Here is a 25,535-nt window from a genome sequence, read left to right on the forward strand (position 1 = left end):
TCAGCTAAGCTGCAGTCTCTTATTGTCAATGGGTAAAATTAAAGTAACATTAGAGTGCAGTAAAGTGGTCAGTGTAACATTTAGCAGTTTAATTTTCTGACTGTATCAAGCTTAATTCGAAAATAGAACGTTGGGTGTATTTTTAATCCAATTTTTCAATTATTTAGTTTTTTATTTCAGCCTTTTGCAATGGTGAATCTCTCAATTTTTAGATTTTTTTCTTGTTTGTGTCTGGTAATACATATCCTATGTTATAATCCAACTTGCAAAAATAGAAAGTCAGAAAATAAAGAAAAGATTCATTTTTTTATTTTTCCTGAAATTCCAATTTTGAGGGTCAGGGATGAAAAAACAAAAATTTAAAACATGGATGAAAACGTATTTATTGTACACTGCACCACATAAAAAATAAATAGTTTTTACATCGAGTTTTCTAATTTAATAATTAAATTAATAAATGAATAAATAAATAAAAAATTACCAAACATTTATAAACTTAGATTTTGTTCTGTTGCTCTATATAAACCCATTCATTCTGGACTCTCTCAAGAGCGCCATCTAGTGGTTCAGTGAATAAGTAAGTGGGTTTTCTCCTCTCTACAGACTCTCTGATTAAAGCAGAGGCAGAGCTTGTAGGTTAGCTAGTTAGCTTAGCTAGAGATAAGCGGATAAACTGGCTCTGTTTAAATTAGAATAGTAGTATTTAACATCTCTGAGTTTATTCACAGATTCTGCGGTCTGATCATCATTATTATTATTATTATTATTATATTTGTTCTGAATGATTTCGCCATAAATCTATTCGAAAGCCTAGTGTTATGTCGATTTGTGTTAGGTTAACAGTGAGCTCTTCAGCACCCCTTAGCTATAGTTACAGATAGATAAAGCTGCACGAAAAAACAGAAGTTATGGGCAAAATAACTTTATACGAGAATGGGCCCAGCAGAAGTATAGGCAGGACATTTGGATGGCTTTAATTTCTAGGTTAAAAATGAGATGGTAAGATTTTTATTTGTATAATTATTATTATTTTGTATCATAATTTACACTTTTGTAACAAATCAATCCATACAAATAATAACAGCAGGCTCATATTAGTTATAATAATCCACTCGGGTAAAACAGGTCGGTTAAAAAAGAGTTCTTATTTAAAAAACAACAAAAAGACACTATAAACATTGAACAGTAAACTAGTGTTTTCATCCAATATCTGAAAACATCCATAGTTCCTCATTAAGCAGCCCTAACGACTAGGCTATGAGTTCAAAAAGACCCCAGCCCACCCCAGCAGGAGTGAGGCCATATGTCTCAAAGAGGCAGAAGCTGTCCACACAGTCAGCAGACCTGAATACAGAGGGTTCCTCCAGCTCCCAGCACACAACCCTGCATCTGCTTTCAACAGTGTCAGAGAGGATTCGGCCCCACCTAGGCAGAAAAGGAAGGACAGAGCTGCCGAAGTATGTCCAGCATCAGCTTCAGGCCCACCAGGGTCCAGTCAACACAGTGCAGTGGTGTCCAGTGCCTCATCTCAGCCATCTGCTGCTCTCTGCTTCTATGGACAAAACTTTTAAGGTAAGCTTGTTTGAGGATTCAGTGTGGGGACCAGAGGCATAGCATACCCTTTTTAAGGGGGTGCTCAATCACCCCTAAATGGAGTCCCAGCACCCCTAAAAATAAGGGGAAAAGATCTTTACAATGAAATTCAGCCACTCCTCTCCATGCACACACACTAGTGCCTACAGCCTGACTGTAGAGGTTTAACTGATGCTAATCATACACTAGATGACTTCAAAAAGACTCTGAAATATGTTTAATAGACTGAAGTTGTTATAAATACCCTCTCACGTTTAAAGACAAGTCACAGACTTTTTAGTCACAGATTAAGATTTTGCAAAGACTGAGTGATCTTGCAGGGTCACTATTTGCAAGACTGTAAGACTAGGGCTACATTAATATTACCAGGCTGAAGTGACTCAAATCAGATTTTTTGTTCAATGTGGCTCAGATCAGATTTTTTTCATGGCTGTGTGAACATGCCAAATCCGATTTTTCTAAATCCGATTTAAGTCACTTTGGCTACGTTCACATTACCAGGCTGAAGTGACTCAAATTTGATTTTTTTTTTTTTTGCCCGACTGTGTGAACATGCCAAATCTGTTTTTTTTTATTATTATTTATTTATTTTTTTTTTTCAAATCAGATTTGAGTCACTTTCACATGTGGTCCTAAATCGGATACGTATCTGATCCATGGACATGCTACCTGAATGTGAACGGTCAATTTGGAATTCATGCATCTTTATGCTTTTATGCTTTTTATTTTTCATACCTGTTTCTCTCTTGTACCCACACATCTCTTTGTGCAGCCAAAAACAACTGCCAGATTAAAGTTGTATGGACTAATAAAACCTCTGTGATGTTTCACACAATATTGTCAAATTTGGGCAAAAGGCCTCAACATTTGTAAGATATTGAACATGAGACAGAATAGAGCTTAATTAACTTCTGAAACTTTTGTTTCCTGGAAGGTTTGGGATGGTGCAGCCAGTGGACGCTGCCTTCAAACCTACTCTGGTCACAGTGGAGCTGTTCGAGATGCATGCTGGCTCCCATGTGGACGCCGCATTTTATCTGGATCTTTTGACAACACAGCTGCTGTGACAGAAGTGGAGACAGGTGTGTAATTTGACATTTGTGTCTATCCTCACTGTGCATTTTTAAGTATTTATGTATACTTGCTTACTTGAGTACTGATTCCAGTATACAGAACAAAGCGGAGTAAAGAAGACTTATTGAATAAAAATTTTAAAGATATTTAGAATCTGTGTTGAACTACAGCTAATGTGCTAAATCCCGTTAATTAATATCAATTTGCATTTCCTGAAAAAAACACATTGTTTGAGCTGCAAGCTAACAGCAAACTTAAATTGCATCACAGTGATATCACCAAAGATGTCATTTATGTTTCAGGCAGTTTTTACTTTCTACTCCTTACATTTTCACACAATTCTCTGAAAACAGCCTAATTCATTTCAGCGTGTTTTCTTTCTGGCTTCTAGTAATAATAAAAAAAACCCAATACAGGTATTTCCCTCCTTCTGGATAAAGTGAGTTTGATTGTGGTTGGATGAGAAGTCTAAACATATACCATTCTGACACCCAATTGGTTTATACGTAATTGGGGAGTAATAAGTGCACTATAGGACTCTGTGGCGCTGCCTAAGCTTAATGGCATTTTTCCCCTTACATTACTTTTACTTTTATACTTTGAGTAGTTTTGAAACCAATACTTTAAAACTTTTACTGTAAAAAAATTGTAAAAAGCTTGAGTTGATATTTCAATTCGAGTTGAAATCTAGTGATTATGTAACGTACATTACTATGTGCAGTGCCCTTCATAGTAATTTTCTTGTAATGAGTTTAATGATTGTACGATCTGTTGTTTCTCAGGTCAGGTGGTTGCCAAAATGGAAAACCAGTTTAAGGTGACGTGCCTGGCCTTTCAGCCCTCAGATCCCAGTGTCTTTCTGTGTGGAGGGTTCAGTGCTGAGGTCAAGGCATGGGATTCTCGATCCTGTCAGGTCAGTTTGAAGTTATAAGCATGGAACTTTGGATTATAAAAAAAAACAAGGCAAATTTAGGTTTGGGTTTCATATTTAAATGCAGAACCGTATTTTTCACATTATAAGGCGCACCAGATTATAAGGCGTACTGTCAATAAACGTCTATTTTCTGGTCTGTTTTGATACATAAGGCACACTGGATTATAAGGCACATTAAGCAACACTAGTAAGAAAAACTACATTGAGGTGAGCAAGGTGTCGCTATGTTTCCCTTCTAATATGGAAGTTGGGGGAAGCGGCTAAGTAAACAAAACTTTAAGTAAGACAAACAAGTGTTAGATGTTAATCTACACAGATTTCATTCAAAATGTTTATTTGGGTGACTAAAGCATTTATTTACAGTATCCTTAGAATACCAGTATTTCTTCTAAGGGTGAGCGTTAGCCACGGTTAGCTGCATAGCCAGTCCCGGTTAGCGGTGCTAGCCTGCTACGGTTTGCAGCACTACTCGGCCGCGGTTAGCAGCACTAGTCAACCTTAGTTAGCTGCACTTAGCCAGTCCTAATTAACAGCTATTCCCAGCTGCAGTTAGCAGCGCTAACTCCCTTATACTCTGAAATTCATTTTAGTAGCTTTACTGCTTCTTACAACCTGACCGGTAGAATTGATGCATAAGGTAGGCCTGTCATAATGACTATTTTTTGTGCTAAATGTTTGTTATTGTCATTTAAAAACTATTTTATGTCACTGATATAACGATAATACAACATAGCATAATCTTAAACCCAATGACCAACATAACATATCAACCACCTGAAATACAATAAAAACCAGACCAACCACGCAGGAAAACACATTATTATTATTAGGTATATAGACCCTGCAATTGAAATATTTGTTTCAGGGGTTAACAGGGCTGTTATTTTGTAAATGTTTTAGTGAGCCTGATTATCTGCTACAGCTTATGTCATGTGTAATTGTGTAAAAGCTGCAATTATTTTAGTTTTTTTCTTTTGTACATTATCTCCTAGAATTATTATTTTATTAATCGAACTGAAATTTAGCACCTTGCTCTATTTCTTTTTTAAGGTGATCAGAACATACACGTCCAGGATCCAGCAGACACTGGACATCTTATTTCTGGGTGAAGGGAGGGAATTCATGACCAGCACGGACATGGTCAGTCAGGACTCTGCAGATCGCACGCTTATTGCCTGGGACTTCACCACTACTGCCAAAGTCTCCAATCAGATATTCCATGTAAGAACATCTATTTCACTCATAACTAGTATTACTAATGACTATTGATTTGCTCTTTGAAAGATGAAGATTTTAGTAGCATACATCCTGAATATAAATAGCTGAGGTTAACAGCAGTATACATGTACAATGTAATATTAATATGAATGCCAATATCCCTATTTTAGCTGCAGTTATGTTTAGGTGTTTGGTTATGATCATTACAGCTTTGAATGTCATGGCAATATTGGGCTTTCTTAATAACTGTTCTTTTTCTAGGGCAAAATGAGCTTGCTGTTACATTTTAATATTTGGTATGAACAGACTTGGCTATTAAAACAACCACATATGTTAAGTACATGGCTTTCTCCATGCATATTGCTTCATGCATTTCAGTTAAAGAGTTCTGTTATTAGCATTGGCAAAATCAAAGTGAGCGCAAGAGACAGTGCGAGAGTGAACGCCTGAGATTTTAGCACTACACTGGTGTGTGGACAGTTTGAATGATCCATGTTTCTGGGCGTGCTCGCTGCTTGTCTGCGCCAGGGCACCGTCAGGGTTGTTTTTACCTTGGATTGTGCCAAAAGCTCAGTGTGTCGACCATGTAGCCATAACATTTTACCCTACTCCCCACGTTTGGATCGTTTATGCTCATTTCTTGCAAAATATCCAAAACTGGCATTTTTTTTAAATCTTTTGATACTTTGTAGTATTTGGTAGACATTTCGGTTGGTGCCTTTTTTGTAACAAATTCCAATACTCGGACATAATTGTATGTCTTTTAGAAACAGGGCAGGTGGTACAGCAATTCATTATTAATTCCCATTTTCTTAATTCCTGAAATAAGCTTTTATTTTATGTTAATTTTCCATTCCACCTTTTGCTTTTATTTCTTGTTTTGAAAAAAAATAATTAATTGAATTCATAAAACATTGAAACTACACATTAAACTGTTAATATAGTAGTTATCGTATTTTTTGTCGCTTGTGCCTTTGTGCTCCCAGTAATGTCTAAAAGCCCAGTGATGTGCCTTTGAAAAATCTCATTGTGAAGGGCCATAGACCCCTAACACTTCCCCCTACCGCACCAGCCTAACAAGAATAGGGACACCCTACCCCTAGCCTCAAACGAGCAAAGAGAGGCCTAAGAGGTAGTAGGGCCTATGGGTGAAATGGGATTGGGCCTAAGTGTGTGTGGTCTGCAGTCTTGAGGGATAAAGGGGTAGGGTAAAGTGTTATTGCTAGTAGTAGTACGTCTTGGTAGCTAAATTTCATGTTCCACTTAAATTATGCAGCAGCAACATTATATAACATTTTTGTGCTGGATATATTGCAGGAGAGATACACCTGCCCCAGTCTGGCGCTGCACCCACAGGAAGACTCCTTTGTTGCTCAGACCAATGGAAACTACATTGCACTCTTCTCAGCCCAGAGGCCTTACCGGATGAACAAGATGAAGAGATTTGAAGGACACAAGGTCAGTCTGTTTAACTGTTGCTCTGGAACAGTTTAGAGCAGTTTGGAACTGGTGCCCCATTTCCAAATATATTGGGACACTCTCTAAAATGTAAATAAATGTTGTAAAAAAAACAAAGGTTTTTGATACAAAATACAAAGATTTGCATGTCTTATGTACCCATAATTTATTAACAATAGAACATAGGCCACATATCAGATAGATAAAGAGACATTTTACGATTTCATGAAAATTTTTAACTTAACTAAACAAGTTTAAATCAAATCTGTATCAAATATCAGGATCTGTACTGTCACCCTATTTGAAAACAGGCACCACATTTTTTTTAACCCCTGGAGGTATTCAGTAGTACCAAGACATTTTGGTTGGTGTCTTTTTTTTTGGTGAAGAATTTCAATACCCAGCCCTGATTGTACATCTTTAGAAAGGGGGCAGGAGGTGGCAATTAATTATTTCTATTTCTTAATTCCTAAAATGAGCTTTTATTCTGTTTTATTTTTCCATTCCACCTTTAATGTTGCAGACTCTGCTGTCTGTTGTTTGTTATGAAAAAATGGCCATAAAACATTGAAACCTCACATTAAACTATGGTCATTATAATGTGCCTCAGTTTGAACGGCCACAGACCCCAACAACAAAAAGGGGGTGACGGTACAGCGTTGAAGTATAACCCCAACCATAGGCGTAGGAACCGGGGGGGATGGGTGGGACATGTCCCACCCAATATCAGAAATAGGTGGATTTGTCCCCCCCAAAAATGAAATCAGTTCGCTCACATCAGCCGTAATATTAATGAGGAGACAGACCGGACCAATCGGAGGAGGAGAGTCAGTTTGCTGTTGGGGAAGCCCCGTCCCCTCGCTGTGAGATTTAGCAGCGGGATCGGGCTGCAGCAGCTTCAGCTGATTTTAAAACAGATCTGGATATACGGAGATTTTTCTAACAGAAAGGTAACGATAGGCTAACCACGTAAACTGTGATGATATGTTTCTGATAACTGGTTAAAAATACACGTCTCTGAATCAAAACACAGTTTAAACCCACTGTGATTAATAAACTGCAGCTGTGTTAGTGAGTTAGTTTAACTTAAAATAATTAGATAGGGAGTCAGGGTTAAAGAAAAAATATATATATGTAATGTTCAACTTGACCTGTACCTGATCAGCTAATCACTATTACATTTTCAAACTGTTTATCAATTTAGGATTGCAGGACTTAGTGTGAGCTATAATGAACGAAAATGAATTTAACTAACTAGTTAACTAGAAGCTGCATGTAGTGGATAGCCAGGATTTAGTACAGTACTTTATGTTTGTAGTTTAAAGCAGTTTCTTAACCCTGATCTCTGCCCTAAAACTGTGTTTTCCACCTGATCAGCTAATAAACAGTCATTTACTGAGTTTACCTGTTAAAATCCTTTAGCCCCCTATGGAGCCTAAATTAATCATGTAAATCCAGCAGTGTATTAGACACATCATACCACCACTTTATTAAATGCCTTTAATGCAGAGGAAGCTCAAGAACATGCAGAACAGTGTTAATATGCAGTAGAATATGTAAGAACAGGGTTGAGAAACACTGCTGTAACGTGACTTCTGTTCATTTGTAGTTCACAGTAAGACCACATGTCCTGACGTTTATAAAAGTCTCTATGCAACGTAAAGTTACATTCTTTTACATAAAAGGACACCATCTTAAGAAGAGCTCTCAGTAGAAAAAGAAATAAAAGCGCAGGAGAAAATGTAAATATATGACAGAATTGACATGCCAATACATAATAATAATAATAATAATAATAATAATAATAACCAAATCTGTTATATTATTTTAAATATTAGGTGATAACTGATCATTTTTGTTATATGTATATAATTCAGACATTGCATGCATTTTTTTTTTCTAACAACAGTAACTGTAACGTGGAGTAACCTGTTTAGGTTGTAAAATCATCTTATAATAATAATAATTTACTTTTAATTTAAAGTAATTTCCACAAATGTTGTTCTAGGAAACTATAGGGTGGGCTTGGGTTCATATTGGCAAATGTGTCCCCCCCAATATCAAGCCCGCTCCTACGCCCTTGACCCCAACAGATAACAAAAAGAATGGGTATGTGTTTGTGTGTTCCAGGTGGAAGGTTATGCAGCGCAGTGTGAGTTCTCTTCAGATGGAGCGATTCTGTCCTCAGGAAGCTCTACAGGCTCTGCACACTTCTACGACTTTCAGAGTGGACGAAGCGTGCTCAGGCTTCATGCTCATGAGCAGGCCTGCATGTGTGTGTCTTTTCACCCTGTGTTATCCTCGGTGGTTGCCACATGTGACTGGGGAGGAGAGATTAAAATATGGAACTGAACTCAGAGACTTTCATACCTGCAGAGGACAATTCTGTATTTATATAAAGAAATAAAGGACACTTTACAGTCAACACTCAATCACAGTCCTTTCCACTGAGCATTTACCCAACACACAGCAAGAAGCGGCTAATCAGTTACAACTCAAAAATAAAGCAATGCAAAGTAATTTAAACACACATTATTCTAAACCACTGCTTTCCCCATCGAGTCATCGATTGCTGTTTTGCCCACAACTAACACTTGTTTCTCACAAAGCTTTGCATTCTGACTCCTTTAACAGAAATGCTGCATTTCAAAGGCCTAATATAATTGGTTGGACTACCCAATGCCAGTGGCAACATCATTTTGGTAGTTGGCATACAGTAACCATGGTCTGGGGCTGTACAAAGATCAACACAAAAAAAAAATCTTCATTTTAAAAAGAGTCTAATCAGAAGTACAGCAAACTTTAAAGTTGGAATAAATAATCTAATAAATAAAATGAAAAATTGAAAAAAGTTATTTTGAAGAAGAAAATTTTATTATGAAATACATTAACAAAATCTATATAATCACATTACTATAAAAAAACAACTATTTAACAACAGGATTATTTTTTTTACTGCACATTATTCTATACTTTATTTTATTTTATAAACTACAGACATTTCTTCCACATTCCACTATTTAGAGCATTTATTTGCAGAAAATGAGAAATGGCTGAAATAACAATAAAGATCCAGAGCTTTCAGACCTCAAATAATGCAGAGAAAACAAGTTCATATTCCTAAAGTTTTAAGAGTTCAGAAATCAATATTTGGTGGAATAACCCTGGTTTTTAATCACAGTTTTTAATCATGCATCTTGGCATCATGTTCTCCTCCACCAGTCTTACACACTGCTTTTGGATAACTTTATGCTGCTTTACTCCTGGTGCAAAAATTCAAGCAGTTCAGTTTGGTTTTCTGGTTGTGATCATCCATCTTTCTCTTGATTCTCTTGAAGTTTTCAATTTGGAAAAATCAAAGAAACTCATCATTTTTAAGTGGTCTCTTATTTTTTTTCCAGAGCTGTATATACACTAGTGCATCTCAAAAATTCATTCTATATTATTGAATGTCATTAAAAAGTTACTTTATTTCAGTATTTCAGTTCAGAATGTGAAACTCATAGATGCATTACACATGGATTGATCTATTTTAGTTTATTTTTTTGTTGTTGATGATTATGGCTTTCAGCTAATGAAAACTCAAAAGTCAATATCTTAGAAAATTTGAATATTATATAAGACTAATTGGTACTTTAGATAGCAATTCACATTTAAATTGGCTTTGTTTTTAAATACTAAAACTATTTTACACACAACACAGAAAACAAAGACTTTTCTTTCTCACTTTTCTGTACATCATTCATCATAAATCCTCGTTACATTGAGCCAAAAGTTTGGTTCACATCATGTTTTTCAGGTCCACAAACACATTTTGTAACAGTCAGTGGGAACAGTTACTGATAGTCACTATTAAATCATTAATATATGACTCAGTTAAGCAGCGTTCCATACAGCTGAGCTTTACTGAGACTGTCTTTTCTACTGAGTCCTATGCTTCCGAATGTTTGGTTGTGTGGAGGAGTCTTCTTCTGTGGGTCTGGACTGTGTGGCAGGTAGTGCTGCACCTTGGAGGCCTCTGGGGGATTTTGGTGTAATGGCTCTGAGCTGTTGGGGCTTATGTCTCTGTATTCTTTTTTCACTTTTTTGGCTGTGTTATGAGTGTGAGTGTGAGTGTGAAAAATGTTATCTCCTCCCTGGAAGCTGCTGTGAAGGTTTCCCAGTTTTTTATTAGCAGGGCCGGCATCAAAGCGCTGTTGGAAAAAGCTATAAGGGGAAACACGTCCCGGGCTGTGATAGGGGCGGGTGTTTATGTCCTCTGCTATGTGCATGTGGGTCTCTCTTGGAACACTGGTGGAGCCCTTGCTGTGGGAGGAGGTGAGCTGAGGTTGCTGGTATGGCTCACCATAGGATGCTGTTCTCATGTAGACTGGAGTGTTGGCTTTTTGTAGGCTAGGAGACATGTGCTGTAGACTGTGCAACATAGGAAATCCAGTGCTGTTCTTATCATATGCAGGTGTGTTCTTCTGCTCGTAATCACCAACCTGCCAGTCCATGTATAAAGCCAGCTGGGAGGAGGAAAGCGAGCTGCTGGGAGTGTGACTCTTCTCATCCGAGGCCACACTAAAGTTTGAGTAGGAGCTGGGGGGTGGAGGAGACCCCATTGGAAACTCATACAAGGGAAGTTCACTGTTAGAGAAGCTGGGTTGGAAAGTATTCACATCTGGAATGCTCTCTGTGGAGTTCTCAGCTTGGAGTAGGCCCTGGTTGGTGTCCCTACCAAGGAGGTCCACACTTCGTGGGCGCTTCCAGTACTGCCTTTCCATCACTGGGCAGTAAAGTGCCGTGTCACTGCAGTACAGGTCAGGGGATTTGTAGGCCACGCTGCGATGGAGAGCGTCTCCAGTGTCCCCTCCATTGTTTGTCAGAAGCTCTTCAGCTGTAATTGAGAAGCTACTACCTGCCTCAGGCTTTTCCAGTATCTTGGCATTGATAGCTGTGGGCACTGTGTCAGAGTAGGGAGTAAGACCCAGGCCGGTTCTCCTTGGATGCCCATGCTTCTTAATCTGAGGACTTGTTCCTCTCTGAAAGTCAGTGGGCTGCTGGGAGAAGTATGGAAAAAGTATTTAAAAGTCATAAATTAAGTTAACAAGTAAAATGTTAAAAAGTTAATAGGTACCATATTTTTCGGACTATAAGGTGCACTTAAAATCCTTTCATTTTCCCAAAAAATCAACAGTGTGCATTATAATCCGATGCACCTTATGTTTGAATTCTACCAGTGTACAACTGAAGTACAGCGTTATATGGGTGAGTTTTAAGTGCACTAAGTTTCTCCAGCACTAACAGACATCCCAAGTTGCAAAAATTAATTTGATTAATTAGGTTTATTATTTAACTTACCTTAACATGCCTTTTGCAATCATTTAGTCATTGAAATCACTATTAAAAAATGTAGAAAAAAAGACTTTCATACTTTTTTACTTTTACGAGAGATGGATATACTTTAGAGTAGTCAGAGGGAAAAAGATTTCATGAAATAGTGAAATTATGTTTCCTCTTTTTGGAAGGCCCTGCCTTCGCCACAATGCTCTTTCTCTTACTCACTTACTCACTGAAAAAAACACTGCCCACCCACACTGACAACTGATTGGTTGACTCACAGACTCTTTGTAAAGAACAGGCCAATCAGAAACCTCTCTGTTTTGCATGTGCTTCATGAATAAGCACACGAAGAGAGCACCTTTCTCTTCCTCTCCCTCTCTCTTTCACACACGCAATTGGAGGAAAAGTCGGTATTGCCTGTATGTGTTCACTCTTGGGCCACTTGTTCTAGATTCAGGGAGATTTTATCTGACTTAAGGGCATCAGGAAGCCGTAATTGATTTGCAGTAGTCTCCCGCAACTTCCGGGAGACTTGGGGCATCTACACTAAGGCTGGGTGCAGCAGCATTTGCGTTAGCCGCTAACCACAGTGCTAGCTCTTTTGCCATTCAAAGGCGTATATTGGAGTATATTGGACTGTAATCTGCGTGTTTATTGTGTTAAAGCATGCTATGTGGTAACCACCCTGCACTTAGCGGCTAATGCTAATGCTGCAGCACACAACCTTAGTGCTAGAAAAACTTTACTAAAACTCACTCTTAGACAAAAGTCTGGAAATCTAAGCTTACTGTAAACAAACAGAAGCACCACTGTTTACATCCTGTAGCATAGGTAAAATCTCCAGGCGCCGCCATCTTAAATTTAAGTCACAATAAGTTAACCGTTGAGTAGAAAAATAAAACATTTTAAGCAATGTTTATGTAATTAGTTGTTGGCTCTTTGCATTCTAATATCGACAGATAAACAACAGTAAACAGATATTTTCAGCAACAGCTGGAATTCATGCATTTTTAAGGACTTAATTTTGCATTTTGCTCAATTATCCTACCTATTAGTTTGTGCTCTATGGTTGACTTAATGTGACTTAAATTTAAAATGGTGGCGCTCAGAGATTTACCTACGCTATGGGATGTAAACAGTGTTTTTTAAATAAACTTCTTGTGCCTCATTTTAAATGTCAGGGCTCTCCAGATTCTGCCAATGAAGTGTGGAGCTACTTTGAGCTGAATAATGGTGGAAAAAGCGATATATCTGCAGGGGCAGATCAATTCTAAAAGCCTGTTTTTGCTATTTAACAAAGGTAAGTATTTTTTTATCACGTTTTAATACACCCAAAGTCCATTTTACACCAGAATTCTCCTTTAAGTTTAGCAATTAGCAAAAGTTACCACAAAGCACACACTGCTATGACATGGCCGGTTATGGTAACATGACATTGTTACTGTATATTAATTGTCATTCTGCTAAGGCTTATTTGTGGCATGGTTAAATCAGTGTTCTATAGAAGGTTAAAGTGAATTTCTTATACTGTGCTGTATAAAATTACCTCAGGCACTTTGTGTGCTCTGTGCTGGGATTTTCCACACCGTAAGAGCTGAGCAGCAAGGTGACAGTCCTTCCTGTACAGGTCCTGTGGGAAACAGGTAAATAATTACACTGCATACCATTACAGAGCACACAATGCATCTCTACTGAACAGAGAAAAATAAATATGTTGGTACAGTTTTTAAGCAACTGTTAACCTGAAATGAATGGCACTATTTTGTATTAGTCCGACCTTTTTTTCCAGAACACACTGTAACTTTTTAGAAATCTTATATATTATATATATATCTTCATCAAGCTATAAGAGTGCAGGATCTACAGGCACAGCTGCAACATCTGGAACCTATAGCCTATATGCGTAAACTGTAGCTCATCTTGTCTCCAGACTACTAGAGGCAGCCTAACAGGGTAGTAGAGCTTCCTTTCAATTCTACAGGTTTCTTATCCTTTCACTTTTCTTTCATTACATTCCCAGATTTAAAGTTTCAACAAACTAAAACAACTCATTGGTGCATTACTGAGTGAATTTAAACGATATATACTTACCTTTAGGGATTTATCTTCTTGCTGGTTAGCTCATACTGTTTTGCATTTAAAAAATACTATCAAAAATATAAATGTACAAAAATATAAATTATGTTTTTACCATCATATTAATGTGTCTCTGCGGTTTGGCCCATCCGCTAGGTTGTCTTGGATTCTCTTTTTGTACACAGAGCTCTAAGATTCTAACATTTTAGTGAGACTCACGTTGTCCTTTCTCAGCTTTTCAATAGTGAGTTTAGCTTCCATTAGATGGTTATTGAGTACGATGATCTCTTGGCTCAATGCTCTTTTCTCCTCTTCGAATAACTGCGTCTGATTTAGAGAAAAGCAAAGCACTTTAATAAATCACTCATTTGTAGTCATAATTCCGTTCATAATCGCTCCTTTAGTGTCTAAAGAAGAACATTTCACACTTCAATTGAATAAATCAGACATGCAATGTCTCCCCAGTATGATTTGCTTCTGGAAACTCAGTAACATAAATAAATCTGTTCAATCTTGGCAAACCTCAAATGTTTATCTTGGTAAAAGTTTGAGCAAACACTGTGATGATTTCTGGCTCAGAGATGAGCTACATTTTATTCCCACCTGTTAATTAACATTAACATAATTAATGAGTCTAATGCACTTCATAGTCAAGTCTAATCAACTCAACTTACCGCAGGTAATAAACAGTTCAGTGTAGAAACATCTTAAAGATGATGAAGAGTAACAGGAAGTGTTTTAATACTATGCACAAGTCTATTCACGATACATTTGAAAATAAAATAAATACATATGTATTCCCTTAATAGTGCATTGGCACACAGCCACAACATAACAAAATACAGAACAATTGAAAGGGTATTAGGACTTTCCAAATGCACTGTATTCTTTTAGCTATGTACTGTCCTTATGTAAATAACTAAAATAATGTATTGTATATACCCTTGTTTGTTCACATTTAAATACAATGTGAAGGTTCTATACTAAATACTTTTTCATAGCTTTATTTAGAAAATATTTATTTCATTTTAAAAGAGTGTGACGTCACATCTTTTACCTTTTTGTGAATCTTATCCTGCAGATCATGGTTTATCCTCTGCAGTGCTGCATAGCTGCTCTGTATCCTGTAGAATGTAGGAAAAAATAGTAATACTATATATTTTAAATACTTAAATACTTAAAAAGTATAATCTGTAAAATATGCATGAAAAAAATTAAATGTAAATGTCACATTTTTTTTTATAAAAGTTTAACAAAATTTAAAATAAGTTGGCAGGTAAAAATAATACAATTTAGTAATTATAGGGACATATACATATATATATATATATATATATATATATATATATATATATATATATATATATATATATATATATATATATATATATGGGCAGCCATAATAATTTTCATGATTTCCTTTCTAAATCATTGGTTGTTTGAATCAGCAATTGTAGTAAAATATATCATATAACAAATATATCAGTATAACAGTGATATTTTAAAGTGAAATTAAGTTTACAGAATTTACAGAAAATGATCAGGGGTGCCCAAACTCTTTATACCACTTTAACTCCACTTCCTTAGATGACAGATTTGCACATCTTGGCATTGTCTCAGTCAGCCTTTATCAAAAAACTACATTTTGCTGCAGTTACAGCCTGGGAGACTGGCAGACCGCCTAGGCATTCTAGCTGTCAATATTTCGAGGTAATCTGATGTGATTTCACCCCATGCTTCCTGGAGCATCTCCCACAGCATGGATTAGCTTGATGCTGTCTCCCACAACAGCTCCATAAGGTTCAGATCCGGAGTCTGTGCTGATCCACTTTATTACAGTCAGAGTTCTGGCTGACCCCTTGCTTCTTAAATATTGCTGACACATATATTGAAGTCGTTTAGGGTCATTATTCTGTTGTAGGATGAAATTGGCCTCAATTAATTGCTGTTCGCAGGGCATGGCATTGTAAAATCTTGTAATAGGCTTCCTTATTCAAGTTTTCTACACTCTGTAAAAATCTCCTCTATTTTTCTACCTCCAAAAGCATCCTCAGACCATCATGCCACCTCCACCATGTTTGACAAATGGCATTAAGCTTTGGTCTTGCATCTTTTCATTTGTTTTTGAGCCTCACATATTTTTATTACAGACCTAATACTTAATACAACACATTCTTCCAATCTTCCAGTGTCCAGTGTCTTTTTTTCTTACGCCCATTACAGTCGTTTCTTTTTTATTGGTCAGTGTGAGGTATGGCTTTTTTCTCGGCAATTCTGCTATGAAGTCCAGCAACCTGAAGTCTGCTCTTCACTGTTGATGCTGACATTGATGCTGATGTTTGACAGGTTCCAGTTAATGCAGATGTGAGTTAAAAACCTGTGAGGCTTCTTTGATTCAAACTACACTCTCTACAATATGTATCTTCTTGCACAGTTGTGCATCGGAGCCTCCCACTACTTCTTTTTCTTTCCTTTTCAGAGCTGATTTGCTGATTGCTACTCTCTGAAGGGAGTAGTTAATAGCATGGTCAGATATTTATTTTCATTTTCTTTGCAATATTTTGTGTTGAGTAGCATTCCTTTCTTAACACAACAATAGACTGATAGGTCTCTAAAGAAAGTTGCTTCTTTCTGGTCATTTTGAGTCTGTAGGCAAGCCAACAACTGCTGATGCTAACCCTATTTTTTGTGTTCCCTTTTATGCTCCCCTTTTTAATGTTTTTCAGCTTTGCAACCAGATTAAAAAAATATATCCCAGCAATCAATTAGCCTTATAACATTTCCTAAAACTTGGATTGGCAGCCATACCAGGAGATTGAGGCAGAAGACTGAGAAATTGACTTTGTAATACGATTATAGGCCTATATACTAAATAGGCTTTAAATAAAAAAAAGTCATCCGATACGTTACATTTAATAGTGTAATGGACTAAATTGTCCAAATTTATTTTTTTGGCAAAAAGAGAAATTTGCAAGTTATCATAAAGTTTTGAGTGGTAGTGTATATTTGTTTTTGTGTTGTTATCACAGTGTTTATTGAATGGTTGACACAGTGATCAAATCTACCCACAATTTCCATTCCTGTTGCTTAATTACTTCTGCCTTAAACTATTTTTTTTTTAAAGATTAGTGTATTAAACCAAATTTTAGAATAAAAAAATCAAACCTGTGCAACTCGTCAATGAATTTGTCCAGTTTCTCCTGGGTTTGTCGAAGCTCCTTCTCTAGGTACTGGCGAGTTGTATCAAACTCACTTTCCAGCATCTTTAGTTTATGGGTGGTGTGGGACAGATTCTTCCGCAGGTTCTCCTTCTGTTCCTGCATATAACTGTGCAGACAAAAGGATAAACAGGTTTGTTTATTTAGGTGACTAATTTAAGTAAACCCAAGCTAAGTAAACAAAACTTTAATTTTTCTTCTCCAAAAAAAAAGGGGGTCACATGAGTGCTGGATGTTAATCTATACAGATTTCTCTTTTTTTTCTATTATTTGGGTGAGTAAAATGCTTCCTTTTTTTATAGTAAGCTTAGATTTTCAGATTTCACTAAGGCTGGGTGCAGCAACATTAGCATTAGTGGCTAACACTTGAAAATGCCGCTTGACAGCGCTACACGGAGGAACCCTGAGTGTTCTGGTAAGCCTGGGTGATATTGGCTAGCAGTTTGTAACACGTATTTGTAACACATAACTTGTTTTAACACAGTCAAGACTTCCTGGGTTTCAAAAACGAGCTTTGCACCTCAGGGAGAAGGCTCAGTTGTGGGAATTCCAAACAGGATAATGGGGTAAGATAAGATAAGATGGTCTTAATTCCTTCCATCTCACAGTTTGTCTTCCACACTGCACCACCGCCACCTACCTGGATGATGTTATCGCCTACTCCGGCATCTGGGCCAAACATTTGCAACATCTGGTGAAGTTACTCAAGCCTCAGAGGGGCTGGACTGACCGCCAAACCGCTGTTATATCATCTGGGGCTCACCAAGTGCATTAACTAGGCTACTAGATGCCTGAGGGCTCCTTTGGCCATGAGAAAAAAAAGCACTATCCTTCATCTGCCCTGCTCATGGACATGACAACTGAGCCTGTGCTGAAGAACCCAGATTTCTATCGGCCTTTCTTTCCAGCGCGAACACAGGGCTCCTTGAAGTTCTGACCCAAATCTTTGACAGCTAAAAAGAACACCCCACAGTCTTCATCAGAGGAAAAGCTGCACCCGCTGAGAGCAGGTATGCGGCTCCTGGCTGGTTTCTTCCTCTGCCAGGCTCCGCTTTTTCTTCTATTTCCAGGTGCAACATCAGTTCAGCCTGCAGAATGCCAACGTGATGCTCTGTATCGAAGACCACAGGCTGAGAGGGATGCTCTGGGCCCCCCAGGGAGGTCTGTGAGGGGGGAACTGTGACATGCAAGATAACTTTTCCGAGTCCTTCCTTTCGGGCGGTGCTCTCCAGGGTGCTGAACACTCCTGTTGGTTCAGCACCTGTCATGTGGACTAACAACTCCTCCAGGCGTCTCAGAGAACCACACATGTGAGTAAGCCAATCCAAAAGGGGCAAAACCAACTAAACCATTATCAACAGACAAACAGAAACAAATAGACACTGGACAAAAACAGACATGAGAAACCACTCAGTTCAGATCATGTTGGCAATACTTAGCAAAGAGCATGACAATCATGCTCAAGCTTAACTACTGTATTTTTCGCACGATAAAGCGCATTGGATTATAAGGTGCACTAATAAACGCTGGATGTTAATCTACACAGTTTTCTCTCCTAAAAAGCGATTCCACTTATTTACAGAAAGCTTAGAGTGTTCCAGTAAGCCAGGGCGATATTAGCTAGTGGTTCGTCCCACATAGCTTGTTTTAACACAGTAAATATGCAGGCGACAGACCGATAATACTTACCTCTGAACAGTAAAAAAGCTAGCGCTTAGCATGGTTAGCGGGTAATGCTAATGCTGCTCCAGCAGTGCTAACTGGGGTTAGGAGCAGGCTACAGACCAATAATACCTCTGAACGTTGAAAGAGCTAGCGCTTAGCACAGTTAGCGGGTAATGCTAATGTTGCTCCAGGCTCAAGTCTCGGTGGTGGAGAACTATTTGAAACTATTGTATGATGCTGTGCTTCAGCAGAGTGGCTTTACTGCTCCTTAATACCTGGCTGGTAAAATTTACATAAATTTACATAAGGCGCACTGATGATTTTTTTTTAGAAAATTAACGTTTTTAAGTGTGCCTTATAGTGAGAAAAATACAGTACATGCAGATTAACAACACACAGGTGCTGCAAATCAGTAATCAGTCACAGCTGAAGCAGATCAATACTAAGAGTGTGGGATAGATCTTGACTGGTGACATGTTACAGAGTCCTTTTAGAAGAGGTGCATTATAGGAAGTGGGAGGGAGAATATTAAAGCATGAGAGTTTATATACAGCTGCAGACAGTTGCTAATGAAAACAGTACACACATTCTCTGAACAAACATGCTCTGTTCAAAATTATTTTATTCTATATATTTTGTATTTGAGGAATACATTCTGGCCAATATTTAGTCCTGTGTGTATTTTTGCTTATGTATATTAATTTAATGAAACAATACATAAAGGTACATCAAATGACACAAGCAATTTGATGCTTCTAAATTTACAGCCATCTAATCTATAAAATAACTATAATATAAAAAGGGCTACATCAAGACTTTCTTGTCTTAAGCATTTCCAAGCTTTGCATCATATTATCAGATCAGATCACTGTAAGCTTGCCTCTGTATCCTCACTTTTTCAGCAGTTTGCATCACAATGAGCCTTCTCTAGTCTGAGACCAGAGAGATCAAATGAAAGATAATGAGACACAGAGAGCCAGAGCCAGTGGGATAAAGGAAGAAAAGAAGAGTGAATGAAAGTGATCTACCTCATGGCATGTGTCTCTTTGCTGGAGGTCTGGAAAAAAGAAAGAGAATAGAAAAACAGATCAGAGTTTCTCTCTTTTTCATGTTTATCCCTTCTCTCCACTCATGATTTGTAGTTATAAAGTATTCATGTATTGGGGTTTAACTCATGATGAAGTCTTTAAAAGAAAAATTAATGTAATACAATAAGACTTTTACCTTTTGAAAGTCTAATTCCATTATATTGATATTTTTTTTTTACAAAACAAGAGTCCCACATTTTCACACACACATTTCATCGTGTAATAATTTCAGAATCAGTTTCTCTGATTTTGCTATTTATATGTATATGTTTGAGTAAAATGAACATTGTTGTTTTATTCTATAAACTATTTTGTTCTAAAAGCATTTCTCTCAAATTACAAATAAAAATATCATCATTTAGAGCATTTATTCGCAAATAAAAGAGATGGGTTTTTAGAAATCAATATTTGGTGGAATAACCCTGGTTTTTAATCATAGTTTTCATGCATCTTGGCATCATGTTCTCCTCCACCAGTCTTACACACTGCTTTTGGATAACTTTATTCCACTCCCGGTGCAACAATTCTAGCAGTTTAGCTTGGTTTGATGGCTTCCTCTTGATAATATTCTTGAGGTTTTCAATTTGGGGAAATCAAAGAAACTCATCATTTTTAAGTGGCCTCTTATTTTTTTCCAGAGCTTCATACATTTAATTTTGTAAGATTTCAGAACAACTTTTATTCAGTATCCTCTGTAGTGAACAGCAAGAATTACTAACTTGCATTTGACCCACTTTCCTTATACATATGAAGCATATAATACTATTGTAATGTACATACAAAATTATTACATAACCCCATACCAAGCAATATTCAACGTCTGCATATGACAATTTTTCCCACACTCTAACATTTATTTCAACCACAATATTCAAATTTAAGCAATTTAAACTCATCCTGAGCAACATAGGTAACTCTTGGTCTTCTTTTCCTGGGGCAGTCCTGATGAGTGCCTGTTTCATCCTAACTTTTTTATTGGTCTTTGCGACTGCATTTGAGGATACTTTCAAAGATGTTTACATTTTTCGAATTGACTAACCTTCTTTTTGTAAAGTTTTTTTTTTTTTTTTAGTTGAGTAGTTCCTGCTAATATATGGATTAGAACATTACTCGAATATTCACTATTCACTGTATACCAACTCTACCTCTTCACTACTTTACAACTGATGCTTTCAAACACCTTCATGTAATTAACTCTAGAGAAGTTCAGCTCAGCTGTTAACTGAAAGCCAATATCCAAGGTCGTAACATTTCTTTCAACCACAATACTCAATTCCTCAAAACAAATCTAAAAATTGAAAACTATTGTCTTAGTTTTAGGAGAATATGAGAAATATAAGCATTTTAAACTGCTAACACTACTGCAGAAACACATTTCTATTATGTAGATCACATCTTGAATTAATCATGAAGCATGACTTTGAAAATGCTCCAAATGTTAATCAGTAATTTAATCGGTGTGAAACCTGTCTGCACTGGTTGGGTGAGAGATTTAGCAGCCAGCCCTCAATTGTGCATAAGGGCCGCCATCTGGTTTGGTATTTGCGAGTTCTCAGATCTTATAAATTATAAAAAATATTATACTGCAGAAAAAGCAGAAATTGATTTAAAATAAACTTTTATTTTGAAAACTTGCCGAAATCTGCACCCCCGCCATGAAAAGCACCCCCTCTTGGGAGCGCATTTCTAAGTAAAGTTAGCTAAAGCAACTATCTCTGCTTTTTTCAAGAAGATGGTGCATACACGCTGCCGAGAGGGGGTGCTTTTTATGGCAGGGGTGCAGATTTTGGCACAACTATGGTGCTGAATTCAGCCCCCCCTCCAAAATCGCACCTTGTGTTCTCAGCTTAATTACTTATGTAATCCCCCTGAACACATAAAAATACTGAAAGGCATAGGCTGCTCTGAGTGTCAGGTTTTTAGTATCTACATGTATCCTAGAGGTGTGATTATTGATTATCAAGAAAAATAACTCCGCCTGATGCTGTTTCTCCATGTATTTTATCAAATTAATAATTAATAAGCCATGTAATCATCAGTATTTTTATGCTTTAAACTCATAAACACTCTAGTCTAACCATTTTTGAAAATATATCTTAGGTGTAAATATATTTAAAGTCTATACATTCAAAAATAAGTTCCAGGAAAATATAACAATTCTGCTTCCTTTTTACATTTTAAATGATTATATTTTTGAGCAGCCGTATGTCTTCTGGAGTAAAAGAGATCAGGGCATGTGTCTGTCTGATATAATTACTGTGTTATAAGACCTGAAAGAGGAACTGAAAACAAAAATGAGGAAAAAAAATTGGTATGTCGGTGCTGCACTGTCCCATCCTTCAATTTTCTAATGTCCAACACATATTTCTATTTATTGTATTGTACTAATTTTATATTTGCACGTTTATGTTTAGCCGTTTGCATTTTATGTTGTCTGTATTGTTCTGTTTGTTCCATGCTGCACCATGTTCCTCCTGAAGGAATGTAATTTCACTCCTCTGTGTAAATGGAATGACAATAAAATCCTCTTCACTTGACTTGTCAGACAACAGTGAAAGAGCTGCTATTCATTCATACGTTCAGAAGGAAAGCAGCCCTTCAGCACTACAACAGTCCAATCCATCCTAGTGTGTTTTTTCAATTGTGACATGATCCAGCAATCAATGTTGCTGTGTGACTTGTGAACATCTCTTTTGTGAATGTCACAGAAAAGAGCAATTTCAGGGATTTAAAGGGACAGTGACAGTTCCCTGGCAGATGGAACATATGAATACAGCAGCCTCTCTCTATCCATCACCTCAGGACAAGTATTTGAGTTTGTAGGAGTAATGGAAAACCCAATGCTTTTTTTTCAACTTTTTATCCCATTTTCTTTCCTGTTTGCACGACCAATTTTCCAACCTACTCATTAGGACTTCCCCTATCACCAGTAATGCCCCACCCACCAAACAGGAGGGTGTTTATATTTATAGTTTGGATGACTCTAGTATTAAACAGCATTATTTTGAATAATGAAAAAAAAAAAACACTGGTTTTAAGGTGTGTCCAAACTTTTGACTGGCAATGTATATTGCATGTAATTTATCACAATACCTAATAAATCACGATAAAATAAAATATTGTCAAATTACCCAACTCTAAGTGGAAAAATGACTATATCATGTAATATTGCATAGTTAACAAGTGCTAGTAAAGCACTTTTTTCCCCCAAAAGGGAGAATATATGGTCTTTATATGATTATTCGTTCAATTTTCACCTTAAATTGATAATGAAAGCTTCTTTCTATAACTTTATTATTTTAAGTTAATAATAAAATAAAGCATTACCGAGTAGCATCACAGTGCTAACGCTCAGAGGAAAGCGCAGTGACTCGGTTCTTATACATCAGCTCACAGGCGCCTTGTGATTCTGCATCATCACCCTTTGAAGTGATGAGAGGAAAGAGCGCCATCTACCCACCCAAAGAGAGCAAGGCCAATTGTGGTCTCTCAGGGCTCTGGTAGCCCATAGCAAGCTACATAAATGCCAAACAGTCATGAATAAAAATGCCATTTACTTCGCTGTTCCTTTTCCCTTTTTTTCACTAATAAATCTGATTAATGATCCCAATTTTCTGGAATAAAGGCACAATTATTTTCTTGAAATATTTTACTCAGACTCCAGTAGTTGAAAAAGTTATGATGAAACTGGCTCTTATCAGGACTGCTCCAGGAAAGGAAGAGCAAGAGTAACCTCTGTTACACAGGATAGATAATCAGAGTTACCAACCTTAGATACCACAAGTTCCCCAGATAAGAGCACCTAAATGCTTCACATAGTATTTTGTTTTGTTTAACACTTTTAAATTACTACATGATTGCTTATGTGTTCCTACAATCAAAAAAATGATTGGTACTGACCAGCTGCATATTTTAGAAAGTTACAGAAAGTCTAATTGGTACTATGTATTTGGAATAAATGCAGCACATATTGAATAAAACTCTGTATTCAAATAACTGTATTATTTAGTTTGTATTTTTTCAAGAATCTGTCACTGCTGTTGCATTTTGCCTGTGTGAAAATATGATAAATATTGTGTAATGTGAAAATTTCTTTAAATATCATGATGCAATATTTTTTACCATATTGCTCAGCCTTAATTCCATTTAGGATACTCACCAAATTGCTAGTAGCAGGTCTGGGTAGAGGTGTTGAATGGTTGGGTTGTTTGGGGGAGTTTTCTGACCAGTTTGATGCTGCACTTGGGCTTTTCTTGGTTTCAGATTTTTTTTGCACTGGGTCAGGAGTGACCAGCAAGTTTCTTCTCTCTCTTTCTCGTTTTCTCAAATAATCATCTTTTCTCCATACGCTGTCCATGTCTGTCTCTAAATACGTTTGCCCTGCAGTTTCTATCGAAAAAGTTTCCTCGTTGTCTTTCTTCAGGACTTCAGTTGGGTCCAGAATCTTGCAGGTTGGCATGTACTTGTTCCATTGGTAGACAAAGCCTTCAGGGTTAGGGTTTTTGGGCTCCTTACTTTGGGGTGTGGGGTTTCCATTTGAATCGAACCAGGGATTCTCATGCACTGGGAACACTTCGTGTTGACAAGAGACTGGAAATGAATGGGAACAACTGACCAGTAAGGTCTGTGCACTGGCACTAAGTGGGTCCTTCTTGCGTACAGCACCAAAGGCCTGTAGGCTCTCGGGACCTAGTACCCTGCAAGTTACTTCATCCAGAAACTGAGAAAATTTGAGCCTGTCCTCAATCTTCCTCTTGATGTTTTCTGATGCAGTTGAGGGAACAGTGCTGCAGTGACTTGAGTTCTGACTCTGCACAGAGTCTTTGCGACCGAGAGTTGCTATCTCTGCAGTTTGCTGACTCTCTTGCTGCCGTTCTTTACCCTGGCAGCTCTCTAAGTTCTGAAATCCAGACTCAGAATCACTAACTGGTTCAGGTTTGTTAATCGAACTGGCACGGACCCTGAAGACCTCTTCACTGTGCTGCTTGATGGAGCTTCGCAGCAGACAGGTGGCTCCTGAGCTCCAACTGTTGGTGCCCCAGCTGTCGTTGTCGCTGGAGCTGCCACTCTGTAGACTGGAGCTGGAGCTTTTAAAACTGGTGCTAGAACTGCGGAAACTGGTTGTGGAGCTGGGCAGGCTATGGTTGGAGCTTTGGAGTGAAGCGGACGCAGCCGAGAAGCTTTTTAGGTTCCTTACTGAGCCTTGTAAACTGGGCAGTGAGCCCTGTAGAGTTGATGTTGAGCTCTTGAGGCTAACCTTTGAGTTACTGTGACTTGAGTGAGATCCATGCTGGCTTGTAGAAGAACCCGGTAAGGTTGGAGAAGAACGGCTGGATGGACGGAATGGTGGCGTGTCCTCCTCTTGATCAGTCTGTCGTGCTGAGAACACAGGACGTGAAGCGGTAGAAGAACAGGAATTTCGTTCTTGCCTGTTTAATGCTGTTTTGGACCATTGCTGTCTCTGCTGTGTGGAGACGGATCCATTCGCAGTGACACCTTGGCCTGTTTTCGACGCTCCAGAATGCATTTTTTGTGGCCTAGACGTTACGCTGTCGAAGACTGAATGCATGTAGAAGTGGACCATGGCGAGCTGGTCTGCACAGATTTCTGCATCATTCCATCGCTGCCCTCTCTGGCAGTCTAAATGGATTTGCCTCATGTGCTATGGAGCAATGCTCTGATTATGAGGCTGACACACTTTTACAACACCCTGTCCTGTTCTGACATTGTCAATATGTAAGGGCAGGGGCACTATATGGATGAACAGAGTTGCATTCTTTGTCACATACATCCTAAATATCAATTTAGAGTATTTTTCTCTGGTGGACAACCTGAAACCATTGTAATATGATATTGATAATCATAATTATATGTCTTGATATGTTT

At 37.6% G+C, this 25,535-nt stretch overlaps 2 protein-coding genes across 4 annotated transcripts; one reads left to right on the forward strand and one right to left on the reverse strand.

Annotated features, from left to right (window-relative positions):
* Positions 1 to 559: 559 nt before the first annotated feature.
* wdr25 (WD repeat domain 25) lies at positions 560 to 8,709 on the forward strand. 3 transcript variants are annotated; one of them, XM_049464148.1, is made up of 7 exons: positions 560 to 577; positions 1,403 to 1,572; positions 2,528 to 2,675; positions 3,450 to 3,580; positions 4,652 to 4,822; positions 6,137 to 6,277; positions 8,408 to 8,709. In XM_049464148.1, coding segments are annotated over exons 1-7 (984 nt in total). In that variant the 5' UTR covers positions 560 to 576; the 3' UTR covers positions 8,630 to 8,709. The 3 variants fall into 3 exon arrangements, with proteins under 3 accessions (XP_049320105.1, XP_022528346.2, XP_022528347.2); XM_022672626.2 differs by lacking the exon at positions 560 to 577 and adding an exon at positions 607 to 999; XM_022672625.2 differs by lacking the exon at positions 560 to 577 and having other exon boundaries at positions 606 to 1,572.
* Positions 8,710 to 9,587: 878 nt separating this feature from the next.
* On the reverse strand, positions 9,588 to 25,272 carry LOC111193125 (brain-enriched guanylate kinase-associated protein). Its single transcript, XM_049464149.1, has 7 exons — positions 23,809 to 25,272; positions 19,590 to 19,618; positions 16,844 to 17,005; positions 14,736 to 14,802; positions 13,898 to 14,005; positions 13,149 to 13,232; positions 9,588 to 11,319 (listed from the first exon to the last, which is right to left on the reverse strand). Exons 1-7 carry the CDS (start codon positions 25,231 to 25,233, stop codon positions 10,150 to 10,152), a joined length of 3,045 nt encoding a protein of 1,014 aa, XP_049320106.1. The 5' UTR covers positions 25,234 to 25,272; the 3' UTR covers positions 9,588 to 10,149.
* Positions 25,273 to 25,535: the final 263 nt, after the last annotated feature.

Source organism: Astyanax mexicanus, chromosome 14 (genome assembly GCF_023375975.1).
Source record: "Astyanax mexicanus isolate ESR-SI-001 chromosome 14, AstMex3_surface, whole genome shotgun sequence".
Taxonomy (NCBI): domain Eukaryota; kingdom Metazoa; phylum Chordata; class Actinopteri; order Characiformes; family Acestrorhamphidae; genus Astyanax; species Astyanax mexicanus.